The sequence below is a fragment of the Epinephelus lanceolatus genome, chromosome 8, assembly GCF_041903045.1.
Source record: "Epinephelus lanceolatus isolate andai-2023 chromosome 8, ASM4190304v1, whole genome shotgun sequence".
In the NCBI taxonomy this organism is placed as follows: Eukaryota; Metazoa; Chordata; class Actinopteri; order Perciformes; family Serranidae; genus Epinephelus; species Epinephelus lanceolatus.
In genome coordinates this window covers 39,081,364-39,096,659 of record NC_135741.1, presented here as the reverse complement: position 1 = coordinate 39,096,659, position 15,296 = coordinate 39,081,364, and the positions used below count along the sequence as shown (strand labels likewise).

General features: G+C 43.7%; 1 protein-coding gene across 2 annotated transcripts; it reads right to left on the bottom strand.

Annotated features, from left to right (window-relative positions):
- Window positions 1–2,395: 2,395 nt before the first annotated feature.
- On the bottom strand, window positions 2,396–15,096 carry adnpb (activity-dependent neuroprotector homeobox b). Of its 2 annotated transcripts, none has more exons than XM_033629588.2 (4): window positions 14,972–15,096; window positions 9,053–9,169; window positions 7,804–7,896; window positions 2,396–6,482 (listed from the first exon to the last, which is right to left on the bottom strand). In XM_033629588.2, exons 2-4 carry the CDS (start codon window positions 9,158–9,160, stop codon window positions 3,489–3,491), a joined length of 3,195 nt encoding a protein of 1,064 aa, XP_033485479.1. In that variant the 5' UTR covers window positions 9,161–9,169; window positions 14,972–15,096; the 3' UTR covers window positions 2,396–3,488. The 2 variants fall into 2 exon arrangements, with proteins under 2 accessions (XP_033485479.1, XP_033485478.1); XM_033629587.2 differs by lacking the exon at window positions 14,972–15,096 and adding an exon at window positions 14,362–14,830.
- Between the last annotated feature and the right edge of the window lie 200 nt (window positions 15,097–15,296).

Sequence of the window (15,296 nt, the reverse complement as noted above, 5' to 3'; positions counted from 1 at the left end):
CTTCTGTGGTAAATATGGAAAGGTTGATCATTTTGGTGCAGGGCTACCCAGAGCTTTGCATCTGTCCGCAGACAATATTTTTGGCCCAATAAACACTTGAAAAACAGCGCCTGGCAGAAGATCAGCTCTGCATTCAGGATTTCAGGTAAATAGGCTATGATACATTGTTTGTTAAGGTTGCTTTGCAACCTCAATTCAACCTGCTGCCACGCTCTTGAAAGCTGGCTAAGAAAAGGCACAAAAGTAGTGTCCAGCGCCTGACCTTAAGTTTTCCTGGCAGTTAAAGATGCGGCATCTGTATGGAGTCTTAAACTCAGAAATGATGACTCAATTTGTGCATGCGCATTGTTGCTTTATGTAATGAGCATACGCTACCAAGAACAATAATGGCGCAAAATGATGTCTGCTGCACCCAGTGTTTGTGTCCATGGTTTTAAGTGTGCCAAAAACAATGGTTTTGAGTAGACAGAAATATTTTGTGAAACAGTTCGTCTGAGCAGGAACATTTTATAAAATGGACGGAAAAATTATCCATTTTCAAAAACATCTGTGTATGTATAGACAGGGCCTTAACTCACGTCGCTTTAAAATGACAGCTCCAAGAGTGGATGTCTTATTTTATTTAAATGCCTGTTACCTCAACTCCTCTCTCTTCATGTCTCTTCCATGCCTCCACGACTCACATCTTAGGAGGGAGGGGCAAAGAAGAGGAGGCAAGGAAAGCGATCCAGGATATACAAATTGAGAAATGAGTGAAGCCCATTGTTTATCAGTAGGCATTTTGATCAGCCTTGTCCCTCTTATGTCTGATTAGTTTATATGTTTGAATGAGCCCCCTCATTCAATAACCACAAAAAGAAAAAAAACAACAACATGGGCTGGCTTCCAGTGTTTTTCTAGTTGTGCTGTGTTTCAACAGTGAGCAGTGTTTTGCAGTGGAGGTTTTAATATTTGGTTTTTCTTCTGGAGATTAAAACCTCTCAAACCTTTTTGACTTATGACCCCTAGAAACATAGCAAAATCAACTTGTGACCCCTCATCACATGTTATGGCCTTCGGGTGGTCATGGGCTGTGAGCAGTGATGTTTTTCCATCTAGATTTTATTTTAAATGCATTTTGAGGACTGAAGAGGTCAAAGAATCCAGCCATCAATGCACCATAGAGTGCATTTTGCACCATTAGCCATACAACCTTTAGCATCCACTCACAAGTACTCCATTGTCCCTTTCAAACAAAAAGAGGGCACTTCATACTAGTTAACTAGTACATCAGTAAATGAACACTTTGCAACAGGACATTTACCCACTTGACAATGCTAACATTTTTTGTTATGGTCCCTTGACGGGGTTCTCATTCATTTTCATGGGCAACATTTTTAAACTCTGCCATGACTATTCAAAGACCCATAATAAATTTTCCATGACTATTTACAACGTATAACACCAACAGACATGTACAGTGTACTTCACTCTGAATGTGGTCTGAGGACACAGAGTAGTGGAGCTCTCAGAGTGGGGGAGTGACAGCTGACAGTTCAGTTGGCCTGTTGGTTGATTAGTTCATAAAAAAGACTGCTCCGTACCTTGGAACTACCATGCTCTACTTTCAGAGCAGTAAAAACCAAAGTGCACACTGGCACTCCAAATGAATCTCAATCTCTAAAATGCAGAACAATTTAAGAGTATTAGTGGGGCATAGTTATAGAAACTTTGGGACTGATGACCCTACATGTTAAATCCCTATGTCACAACATCATGTTTCTTGTCCGACTTGCCCAGCGTTATTCAAACATCAGATTCAAACTCATTTCAAACATAATTCCAGGTAGCTGGCATTTATGGAGGTAGAGACAGAACAAAGAGACAAAGAACTGTATGTGATGGTAAAAAAAAAAAAAAAGGTCACACAACAACACAAATTAGGGCTATGTTGCGTCAACAGCTACAGAAAAACAAATTTGCTGTTATGTTACATTATGTGGAAGGTTATCCACAGAAGATTACTAAAATAATTAATTTCATTACAGACAACAAAATTCCATGACTTTTCCAAAGCTTTTCAGGATTTTACAGATTCCTTGAGTTTTCCAGGCCTGAAAAACTGAAAAAGAGATTGTGGAATTCCATGTATTTTTCAAGGTTGTGCATGATCATGGAAACCCTGCTTAGTTTTGAATGTGAACATGTCTTAGCATAAAAGACATATTGCCGTTTTAAGAAGTAAGTTTAAGGAGAAAGTCTAGACAAAAGCTGATTTACAACCCTCATGATCTAAAACATAAAAGACATTCAAAGCTTTTCTAACTATTGCTGTTCATCAACAATCAGCAAGATTATTTTTGTGCACAATCCCTCTGTTCCTCCCTTTAAACAAAGAAGCTGGCATGGCCGTCAGTTCTGTGAGAAGCACAATTACAGCACTTTATTGTTCATAAATGCTTAAGTGAAAAATGAAAACATAAACAAATACACACAATTCAAAGAACACAAATTGAACACAACTCTCTTTTTTTTGAGAAAAAAAAAAATTGCTTTCATTTTTGTAGATGTCAGTATGGTGGTTACTGTCCAGTCTTGTGGGGCAAAGAAACATCAAGTTAAAATCGTGAAAACAGAAAGCAAGTACAGTACAGTCAAGGCTAATGAGCATAAGGCTGCAAAAGGTTGATGAAATGCTCCTTCCAACTGTAAGAGAATGTGAATAGCTCAGCGCCACTATCCTTTCAGAACAGAAAAAAAGAAACAGAAAAAGGAAATTAAAAAAATAAAATCTAATCAAGTTTAAAGCAAAAACAAATCAATTCTGTTATTTCGTTTATATATAGATATATTATTTTGCAAAAAAACTAGGTTTTTGTTAAAAAATAAACTTAAACATACGAGAAAATACCAGCCACCAAAGCGACAACTATCGTTAAGCATACCAATGTAGAACATATGAGGCTACCTTACACACGGGTAATAGCAAATATTTAAGAGTACATGTACGGCAATGTCCGTCCAAACATGTCTAAAAGACTGTACAAATTTACACCATCCATCTCAGTATAACCACATGAAAAATGATGGATTATCTGGTCATCTTAAAAGCGTTACCTTACAACTCATTTCAAGCCACGCTTACAATTTCAGTGGCTAAATCAATGTTAATAACTCCTTATGTCATTGTAATAAAGTATACAGAAGGCAAAAACTTTCTTTGTTTGGTGTGACTTCACTGTTGTCTTTGCACCCCCCCTCCAGCATGGGGAGGAAACATTAAAACTTTGTTCACAAATCTTTACATCAATCCTAGCTGCTCGTTGAGTCCTGCCTTTAAAGTCATTGGATGGCTTGTTTTGAGTTTTCACTTGAGTTCTTTCTTTGACGCTCCTTCACAGACACCCAATGTAAGCGGGCAGTGTCCTTCAGTTCAGGCGAGGCAGATTAGTTGGCGTTGATCAAATCTAACGTGTCTCTGACTGTGTGAGTCTTTTTGATTTCATCAGTCAGACCTGCTGTTTGCCCAGCTGGGCTCCGTCTCTCCCGCTTCTTGCAGATGATGGTACAAACTTGGGAATAATGATGGGTAGAGTGTCTCTTCCTTTAGCAGCCTGTCCTCCTGTGGGCCCGAAGCCATTCTCTACATGTGCATCTTCACCCTCATCGTCGTCGTCATCATCATCATCATCGTCGTCATCCTCGTCATCATCATCATCTTCATCCGACATATCGTCTAGATCCGAAACGATCTTGGCCCCTGTCCTTGGCTCTGTTGTCTCTTTAGCTCCAGTAAGCACTTTGTCACCATGGTGATGTACCTCTCCTTCTCGTTCCTTGTTATCCTTCTGCTGCTCTTCCTCATCGCTGTCAGAGTCGATGGCGATAGGCTCTGAAAGGTCTAGAGGTATTTTCTGTGGTAAGGTGCTGTTGATTGTCTTGGTTTGGTCTCTGCTGGCACTGCTGGATTTGGGGGCAGGTGGTGCTGCTTTAGTAACTTCCACAGTCCCGGTTGGCTTTCCTTTCTGTGGCGGGGCAACACCACCGTTAGCAGCTACAAGCTCCCTTTGTCTCCGCAAAGCCTGCTCTGACACCCCTATACGTGTCCTGGATGTCCGCCTTTTGCTATGTCTGCCCTCATACACGCCATCATGGGGAAGCGCCAGTTCGTGACTCACTTTGCTGAGCTCCTGCATACTGAACCCGAGCAACACGCTGGCGTTCTGGGTTTCGCATTCCTGGACGCATTTCCTCCTTTTGTTGACAAAGTGGCTTGAGATGTCCGACTTCCACAGCCAAAGACTGCCGGCCAGTTTCTCAACCTCCCCACGTGTGGGATATGGCGCTTTATTAAAGTACTGCGTAAGAAATGCCTTCCTGGATTCGTATGACTCGTTTTCGTGTCCTTTGGGGTCAAGAGCCAGAACTACAGGTTCATCAGGATTTTCTACATATGTAGATGGACCGTTGCTGTCCCGTGGGTGGGCCCTTTCCCCAGGGGGCTTCCTTCGTTTTGGTGCACTAGTGTCAGAGCTATCAAAGCTGGGCCGTTTGAGAGTGCTGCTCTGGGCCTGGCTGACCCGAGAAGAATGAGCTGCCCGGCTGTCCTGGCCATTTTGGGATTTCCCTACACCCCGACAGTGCACCAGGTGTAGAGTGATGGTTGAGGCTGTCATGTTACTAGTATAAACCCCCAAACAGTGAATACACTTGTAGGTCAGTTTCTTTTCTACAGGGTGGACTGTCTGAATGACCTGATGCCTCTCTCTGAGGTGATGGGCCAGTGAGTCTGAGATTGGGCCTTTGAGGATAGAGAAGCAAAGAGGACACAGTGTCTTGCCCACGTCCCTCTTGTAGGGCACAGATGCCTGCGGAGCACTCTTGGTTGGTGCACTGTCAGCAGCCCCTGAAGGTGTTTTGGGCAGGTGCTGGGGCATTAATCTCTTGCCTGACAGTAGCGAGGCAGACAAGGCTGATGATACAGAGGTGTTGTTGTTTTGAGCGTGAAATGCCACTGACTCCTCAGGGGCGTCTTTCATGTTGTAAGTAGTGACAATCAACTGAACATTCTTGGGATTGCCCTGCTGCAGAGTGAGGTCAAAGGTCAAGGGAGAATCTGTGCGTGGGCCAACGCTCTCATCTGGGTGCGACAGCCGCATGTGAGCCACCATCTTTTCTACGTCGTTGAAGGTTGCACGGCAGTGTGGGCAAGACAGGCCGTGGATCAACATGTGGTTTAATAATGTGTCACTAGGAAGATAGCGGTTGCAGTAGAGACACTTGCTGGTGAAGTTGTGGATCTTCATGATGTAGTTGGCTACAGCAGGCACCTTCTCCGCTTTGTGCTCCTTCTCAAAATGAGAACTGTACACGTTCTCAGGGAAGAGCTCATTGCAGATAGTGCAGATTTTCCATTTCTGGGTGTAGGATGTGCCGAGGACTGAGGAGCCGCTTTTCTTGGCCGTGACAGAGGCTACAGTAGTAGCTGCCGCCTGGACACGTGAGCCCAGAGGGTTGGATTTGAGTGAAGAGGAGGCACTGACCACAACTGGACTCCGCAGGCTGCCACCAGAAATAAGCTGCTTCGCTGCATGTGACTGCTGGGGCATAGAAACCTGGGCGTTCCCGGGCAAAGTAACCCTCACCTGCTGGCTGCCTAAAGAGAATGGCTGGGTGGTCCCAGCCTTTAACCTTACTCCATCATGTTTCATTCCAGACAGAAGGCTTTGAGAGTTGAAGCCTTGTTTTGATGAGATGATAACGCGACCCAGCTGTTGTGAGCCCGGAGACCTGGTAGTGGCCATTACTGCACCTTTAGGGCCCATCCCAATGATGGTCTTGTCTCCCTGGGTTTTAGGGGGGATCATGATGATGGGTTTGGGGCGGGGGACTATCACACTGGTGTGGCCAATCATGGCAGTCACCTGGTAGCCAATTCGCTCGTGATCCTCAATGACGTGTTGAACAAGTGCCTCATAGTACCTCGGAACAAACAGACACTTCTTGCAGTGAATCTGGTTACTGTTAACATTGTTTGTGTTATTACTTTCTGTATTCCCTGCTGTGCCACCATTCTGAGCATTTGTCTTGTCTCCTGGTTTCACAATATAGGGCTGGGCCACTTGCTGGAAGTGTTCCCGGTAGATGTGCTTTCGCACCACATTGTACAAAGGGTCCCTGTAGGTGCACTTCTTGCAGTAGTACACTGCTTGTTCCACATTGTCCCCAGTCCTTTTCAGCATCCCGTCCTTCATCATGATACCGCCGGCTCCCGCCACCATTCCACCAGGGCCCTGTCGCACAGTGCTGTTGGGCATGTGGAACAGTTTGATGTGCGTTTCCAGAGTCTTTTTGTTACCATTGTAAGTGCAGTAGGGGCAGTTGAGCAGAATGTTGTTCTCAAAGTCCTCGCTGTGGACATTGCGGAAATGGCTCTTGTATGCAGAGAAGTACTTGGATGAAAAGAGGCAGCCAGAGCAGCAGAAGGGCTTTGATCTGTAGTCCTGGAGACACAGAGGTGGCAAAAAGCTTAGACTTCACAAATTCTTTGTCTAAGAAAATAAACATTACTGTATTGTACATTTATACATTTTGTTTGTTTTTGTGGCGTGAACAAGACAATGTCAATAATTAAGAGTTGCTCCAACTGCAATTTTCTTGGCCAATTCCAATTTCTGATTTGTTAAAAGTCTGACCTACTGATTCCAATTTTGGCAGATTTTGATTTTCTCTCTTTCTAAGAACTATAATTGACAGCATTCACGAACATATTTGAAACTTTTCTTTAAAGCCACTGGAAACTTGGCTTGAAATAGTAAAAGTGTACTTGATATCAAAGATGAGTATCTCATTAAGCATCCACAAAAATCTGAGTGAAAATAAATTCATAACTGTTAAAAACGTAGGTTTAAAAACAGCTCAGTTGGCTGCTCAGACTATTTCCCAGCATGGTGGGGATCTGATCAGATCACCCTTGATTTGACAGCTCACTTTCAGCTCAAAAAACATTACTATTCAATTTCCCTTTCAATGACTAGCAGTCAAGCGTTTTGCTGCCATGTAATAAAAAACAAATCTATCAAATGAACCCCACTTGATAAGGAACCTAATTAGTCTAGTTAGGTTTAGACAAGTTTAGGCCACTTAACTCTGTGTTTTTATTGAACTATAACATAATAATATATATATTATACACATAATATGGCGCTTATCACATTGGCATTTTCCATTTACTTACAGGAAACACTTAGCCTTAACTTTTCTATGTCAAACTTTAGAGCTTATTATCAACTACCCCCATAGTCTGTTAGTTATCTGGACTAACTGGTTAACTAGCACCCACATTTTGGTTTTTGTTGAGTTATACCCCCCAAACTATGAAGCTATGTGTTTTAGCATCTTCCCTCCACTTACATGAAATGGTTATAATTAGCTTTGCTATGCTACATTTTTGAGCTCCATAATTAATACAAATGTGAGTGGTATACCCCAGTCTGATAGTTAGCTTAACACAGTAGTTTTCAATGAAATGTGCAGCATGCCTGAGAATGAATTACAAATTTTGAGAACAGGTTGAAGTAGCTCTGACAATTACTGTCTGTGCTGCTGTTTGCGGTGTGAACCATGCATGTAAATTTGATCTGAACGGGATTGGCTATATCCGAGACTGACTGGCTGGTCATAGCTGATGAAGCTGAAAATCAGTTGATTCCGGTCACCAGTTGAGCGATCAGTGCATTACTGATAATAATTCAAAACAATAGATTCAAATGTCATTGTTGCAAAAAAACAGAAAATGTATGTGTATCTGAGTGCGTCACATACCTGGACTTTGGTATGTGATGGTTCCCACATGCACACATCGTCCCAGGTAGTGTGCTTTATATATACCTCTGGAGGAGTAAAGTCTTTATAGTCCTAAAAAACAAGGAAATAAGGAAATTAAGATTAATACTTGATTATGCTGAAACAAACGCACAATCAGTAAGGAAAATATATATTTGAAACATTAACAAGGCAAAGACTGTCTGGATGCATGAGATACAAGATTCTTCTTTTGGGTGATGCCAAACTGAAACATACTTCAGTGATGATGCATGTTTACACAGGGACAAAAACAAGGGGTTTCTGGGTAACTGTGGGCAACAGATTTGTTGACATGCACAAATCCAAATTCTGCCTCTGCTGTCTTGTGTGTCAAACAAAAGTGGATTCAATACGCACAAAACAAAGGGCAGAGAAAGAGAGAGATTATTTCAAGTTTTTCCCCTATTATTCAGAAATATTTCACAGGGTAAAAAATGTACTTCTGTCCCCAGCTTTCTTTTTTCCTCAGGGACACATTTACCATATATTAGGGCTGGAAAATAAGTCAATATTTTCATATATGGTCTCTATAATCTTATTGTGCAAATACAGATTCTGGCTCATAGTTCACACACATAAGTAATGACTATGCATTTTTTTTCACTGCCAAACATGAGAAATGGTGACAGATTCTATCCATTTAACCCCACCAAATCTGTATAATTCTTCACGTTTGTGCCGAGGCCTTGATGCTGAATTATGTAAAGTCTGGTTTCTGCTTTTAAGCGCGAGGAGCATATTGCTTCTACATTAGGAAAGATGTAACAGAATGAGGACAGGGTCTCAATGAGGGCAATAACATTATTCTGTATGCGTTATGTTGTGAGTCCAGGTCATAGATTCTTATCATCATACATTCTCTGTGTTTCTGCAGCAGAGCTAGACACTTTAATGCTGAACCTTTACTTCCCACACTGATCCAAATGGAAGAGCAATCTCAGCTCCAAAACTGACCTTATTAATTAACCAAAACAAATTAACCATGTGTACATTGATGCAACATGTTTCCAAACAAGAACCATTCCTAAACCTCAGCAAGGCATAAAAATGATGCTAAGGGTTCTGAACTTGAAGACAAAGTTGTAATTGGCAAACCTGAAGAAACTTTGAAGAATGCATACACTGTTTTCTTATTAAGACAAAGCTGTCAACACAAAGGGACAGCAGAATGCTGTCATCATTATAAAAATGCCAAAGTCGGACTCACCTCTAGGTGATCTCTGCAGAACTCCAAGCCGATGTCTCCCAGGACCTTCTTGACATTTTTCCTCGCTTTCCGTAGACTGCCCAGGTTATTGACAGGGAGCTGGAACATTCTGCCCACCTGAACAGAAAAGACACATACAGCATGTTATCATCCACTGTAGGGTACAATTTGGACAGGTGTCTGTTGACTGAACTCCAAGTCAGGAAAGAAACAGTTTGCTGAAAAAAAACTTTTGTTGGACTTATAGAAGTATTTCACTGCTGGAAAGATAGTCTTTTGATAAAATTAGTCTGTTTATCCAGTAGAAAGATGCAAATAATTTTGAGGTTGGTGCTACATGACCAGAGAAAACTGAGAAAAGGGGCTGTGGAGTTTGCTTTTGCTCAAGAGTTAGAAAACCTACAGCTGAGCTACACCGGAGCAATAAACACTCCCTCTGGTGGGTGACATAATGTGGCAGTTTTTCCACAGGAAACAATATGGCTGCCAGCTGGTAACAAAGAATCTCAAGTTATAGTTAAATAGTAAGCTAAAATATGTTTCTGAAAACATTTCAGGTAAGAAATAGACAATGCAGTAACAGAATCTTTGTTGCCTTTGTTCATATTTGATCATTCGCTTGATTCGCTTCTATAATCTTTGTGTTGTGATGCAGAGGTACAATCTGTAGTTTAAGCAACATCCCTAGAGCCAGCACAAATCCACCAGATGATACAGAATGTGTTATCTGGCAGATTTGAGTTGGGAGATCTGGGCGCTGGTAAAATGGAGGGAAGTTTATCATATTTCATTCACACATACTACCCACATTGTTACGATACAAAGCTGGTTAAAATAGGCGATGTATCCCTTTAACATTCCTAGAATAATGCCTACAAGGAAAGCCTTGATCAGAACCCCTTTCAGACATAAAATATACAACATTGATGGCTTCAGCTTCAGTAAAAGTAATTGCTTTTTGGCATTTAGACATAGTTGTCTGTTACTTAAATGTTTTACTTAGATAGGACAACAGATGTGATTATTAGCTATTGTCACATGTGTATATGACTAATGATGTTCCCCAACAGATTATCAAGTCAAAGTGCACCCTCTCAGCAGGTATGTGGAGCTGCCTTAGTGCACATGGGGCTGTGTTGTTGGGAGCATGTTGTTCAGGATACAACTGAGACAATTAAAAATGATCCAGGAAGTTCAATTTGAGTAACAGATTGGTGTTTGAAGGCTTATGAGATGCCTAAACACTGCACAACAGTTTGTGATGCTCACACACAGGATTTTGCAAATCTGTAATGCACAGCAGCACCATGTGCACAAGGACCCACATGTGCTCAGGTGACATGGTACACGTCCTACTGAGATACAAAGCAGTGTGCCTGCAACGGTAGGATAGCAAAATATTACTAGCTTATAAACATGGATTTAAACAATGCACATTTCAAATAATTTTTAAGAAATCACCTAGGATGGAAATGCACTAAGTATGGATTGGAGCTCGAGGATACAAACAAGTTTTGGTGAGAACCACTGAATTCAGCCTATCCAGGGTTTCACTGGGTGAGAGGCGGAGTACCCTGGACAGATCGCCAAACTATCACAGGGCTGACAAAGAGGTGAAATTTAGAGTCACCTAACCTAACCTGCATTTCTTCTGACTGTGGGAGGAAGCCGGAGGAAGCCGGAGGAAGCCGGAGAAAACCTACGCTGACATAGCAGAACATGCCAACTCCACACAGATGGGTCCGAATTGCTGAATCCTCTTGCTGTACAGAGACAGTGCTAACCACTGCACCACCATGCTCCCCGAAACACTCAATGTAAAATTTAAGTCTTTAACAACAGCCATTTGTGTAAAAGAAAACTCCAGGACATCTATTAGGGACAGTTCAACCCAAAATCAAAAATACATATTTTTCCTTTTGCTTGAAGTGCTATTTATCAATCCAGATTGTTTTGGTGCGAGTTGCTGAGTGTTGGAGATATCAGCCATAGAGATGTCTGCCTTCTGTCAAATACAATGGAACACGGCTTGTGGTGCTCAAAAGACCAAAAAAAAACAAACAAACAAACAGAAAAGACAAGAATATAAACATTTCATACTCTTGGTTACTCAAGATAAGTCACAGACGTTGTTGTGAGCAGTTTCATGTAGGAACTATTTTCTGTCTACCAAACTACATCCACCAACTGTATCACCGTGCAGAAGGAAGAGTGCATATACGCATGAAGAGTCTCTTGCTCGCAAGATGTAAACATTAATGGCGTCTTCCTCATCTGAGCTGTAACGTTAGCTAGCTCAGTGGTGCTAGGTGACCTAGCAGTAGATGCTCACTTCCATTTGCGCAGTGATACGATTGGTGGGTGTAGCTCAATAGAAAGAAAGTCCTTTCTACATGAAAATGCTCACAACAAGGACTTTGGATTATCTTGATTATCATGATTTTGGGAAAGAGACATTGCTGTTGAGTTTTTCAAATGTATTTATTTTGCCGCTATGTAGCTGCTGTGTAGCTGCACCACCTAGTTCCATCATACTGGAGACAAGGCAGACATCCCTACAGCTGATATCTCCAACACTCTGCAACTCACACCAAAACAATTCATACTGATAAATAGTACCTAAAAGTTAAGAAAAAAAATGTAGTTTTGATTATGGGCCGAACTTCCCCTTTAGCTACAGCGGTGCAAGGCAGTGCTTCTTGGTTTATCTATGTCACTAAAGCCAAAAAAGCTGATGACAACATGATGTTTTTTTGTGACAGCCTACTAAAGTTTTGACCTGGCCAAACCTTACTTCGCCGTCTGGAGTAGAAAGACAGGTTGCTCCCATAAAGACAAACCCACAGGTTCCATGTAAAATACAATTAAACCTCCATCCACCCATTCATTACGGGTTATTATCACAAACAATCAATTTAGTTTCAGTAGAGACACCTTTTGCCAGATGATCTAAGGGTTGTTGAATTCACTGTCCAAAGTGGCTAGTTGAATGTCTATTCAAATCAGAGCTCCATGTAGTGAGGTCAAAGGTCACTGATGCACCATGACATAAAAGCAGCTCAGTGACAACAAACAGTACAGTGCCAAACAATTCCTGTGAACACCTCAGCTTATTTCCCTTCTGGAAAACACATAACTGAGAGGGGGAACCATGTGTGTGCGGTTCCAACAACTGTTGGCCTCGCAAAGAGCCAAGAGAACCAGTTACATTTCTGACTGTCTGCCTGTACGTCTCAATGTCTGGTCTGTCTGTCTAACACTCAGAGATGTGCAAGTGCTGAAGTGAGTGAAAGACACACATACCCTTGCCCACTTCCCCTCTCTGTCTCTCTTTCCTGCTTCCTCCCATTACTTGCAGATGGCGCTAGAGAGGAGCTCCATTATGTAAGCCTCCCTATACTCTGCCTGCCCCCTTTTTCTCCCTGCCTCGCAATACCATCACAGAATGGCGCCTCCTATTGAGTCAGCAGCAGCCTCTACAATATGTCTGCAGTGGAGGGGGAAGGGAGGGGAGGGAGGGAAGGGAGAGGAGAGGAGGGATGTTGGAAGGGAGGAAGGGGAGGGACAGAAGGAGCTAGAGAGATCAGTGAAGGGGGGAGGGTGAGTGTGAGAGAGGATGAGGTGGGGTGGGGTGGGGTGGGGGGTGAGGGAGGGAGCTGGGAGGAAGAGGAGGGAGGGAGAGAGGGGAGGGGGTGAGTGAGCGAGGGTAGAAGGAGTGTGAGGGGAGAGATGAGAGGAAAGGAGAGAGGACAGAGAGTGAGCGACGGAAGTGGAGGGGGAAGGGAGGGGATGGGGAGGCAGGGAGGTTGGACAGACAGGCTCAGAGGAGAGGGAAGGGAAGGGAGGGGAGGGTGAGGGTAGGAGGGGGGGCTGGGGGGTGAGACAGAAAATGGAAGAGGGTGAGAGAAAGAGGGGGCGATGGATAGGCAGGGAGCGGAGGGGGGTGGGAGGAAGAAAAGGAGAGAGAGAGAAAAAAAGCCAAGGAGAGGCTGAGTAGGAGGGAAGGGAGGGAGAGAAGGAAGAGGAGAGGGAGGAGAGGCGATAGGAGGCTGCTCTGCTCTGCTCTGCTGAGGGCTGCTGGCAGAAAACAGGTTTCCCCCTTCGACTGTGTTGTGAAAAAGACAAAAAAAGAGGCCTACAAACCTTCAACCACTGATTTCCTCACGCTCACTCAGTCCTCCTCTGGGACATGATAACCTATGTTCTGGCTGACTACTGCTGTTTACACTTCTCCATCAATGTGCAGATGTTTACTGAGGGGAGAAGCTTCTGGTGACATCCATATTCACACTGATATCAGAAAAGTTTGGGATGCTTAAAATGCACTGAGGTTAGTTGTGTCAAGTAGGTCCAACACCTGACTGTAACCCTTATCAGTAAAGATGAAGGGGCTGTCTATATGTCAGGTTTTGTGTGTGGGGTTGATGGTAATAACCATGATCATAGTCTGACACTGACCAAGTGTCAGCCCTCCTCCTCCTCCTCCTCCTCCTCCTCCTCCTCCACCTCCACCACCACCACCTCCTCCTCCTCCTCCTCCTCCTCCTCCTCCTCCTCCTGGATCAGACACGAGGTATGAGTACATCACAACCCCGGTGTCACCTGGCTCATCATGTTCTGATCACCTTTGAGGATTTGGTCATTCAAAGGAAAACTAACACAATTTAACAAAAGACTGTGTGGATTCTACACCACAGCCTGTCTGTAGCTGTGAATATGTATCGTGTGTCCCCAATACAAAACTCTCTGTACAGTAGTGTAGCTGACAGACTTTTAATATTCATAGCATTTCTCGCATCGAAGACGTTAACTCGTTAAGATCTCTCGTGGTAGCTTTAGCTGTGGACATAACCAACCACACTGTGCGGTGAGATAACGTTGGTGTCACTGAATCTCATCTCTGATCAACATCTGGCAGTATCCAGATCGATTGGTTTGGCAGGGAGCTGCTGCCGCTGACAAAGAATGGGGACACACCGCGCTGAGTTAGCATGCTAAGCTAGCCAACTCGCATCAACAACACGGGCTGTTCAGAACTAATGCTACCATTTCTGTCCTTAAATTTCCACCAATGGTATTTGCTTGCCTTTTTTTACCTGACCGGTTATAAACAAGCCTACTGGGAAAGTAAATAAACTTCAGGTTATGTTGAAACCCCTTGACTTGAAACATAACGTTAGCTAAATCGACAGCCAAGTTACCTTAGCTGTAGTTCACCGCCACCCACCGCATCACCGCAGGTAGCCGCGGCTAACGGCAAACTATCTAGCTTTGACGGCTGTGGCTAACATTATGACAGACAAGTTTACCTGCTTTCACATCCAGTGCTCCCGTCTGAGTGAAATGTGTCACCTCAGGATGGCTGAGGCGATGTATGGACACTCTCACTTTTCCCCACCAGATATCTCGGTAACGTTAATATCCTTTCAGGTAATCACTATCTTCGTGGGGGGAGAACCAGCCCACCCGGCCGTCGGTCTACCCTCCAAAGCCGACTCTCCCTCCCCGAACAGGGCTCTCCTCTTCCCTCTGGTCGGCAAACGGGAACAGAAAGCCTCCGAGCCTCATTAGACAATTAAAACCTCCATTCCCTGGAATAGTAAGGGCGGACACATGTCCTATTGTTGGCAACAACCACCGGCGGAGCCCCTCTTTCAAATATATTGCCTAAAGTCTGCCTATGATTGCCTGGCAGCCGATAGCGCTTTGCCCATTCTTTTCTCTGACAGACAATACATACCCAGACTAGAAACTGCCCTCCAAAATGGCGCAAATAAAAGGGGCGGAAGTGACATCTACTTGATTAGCATAAATAATCTCATTGTCAGACCCTCGCGAGCCCGGCTCATTAAAATACTTGATTGGTCTGTCAATCAATTTGGCCAATTAAGCAAACGTCACATAAAAAAAAACACCTACCTCGTCCCTCACGAACTGCGGCGGGCCTTTGGTTTCTGTGTTCGAGGCTGTGGGGTAAACAACCCGGCGCAGTAGTTGCGGGATCTGGCCGACAGCGGGCGTCCTTCTGGAGTGGATTTCTCCGATTTAAACACATGCGCAGTTTGGCTACATCTGGCGTCCCGTCCCCCCCCCCATCCCCTGCGGAGGGTCGGATGTACACAGTGCCTCAGCACTCAGCTGGAGTTGTATTAACGGTTGGGCCGACGGTAGGTGGCGCTGTACTACACTACTGTTAGTAACTGCCCAATTCTACCAAACTGACCGGGACTACTTTCCTACACGT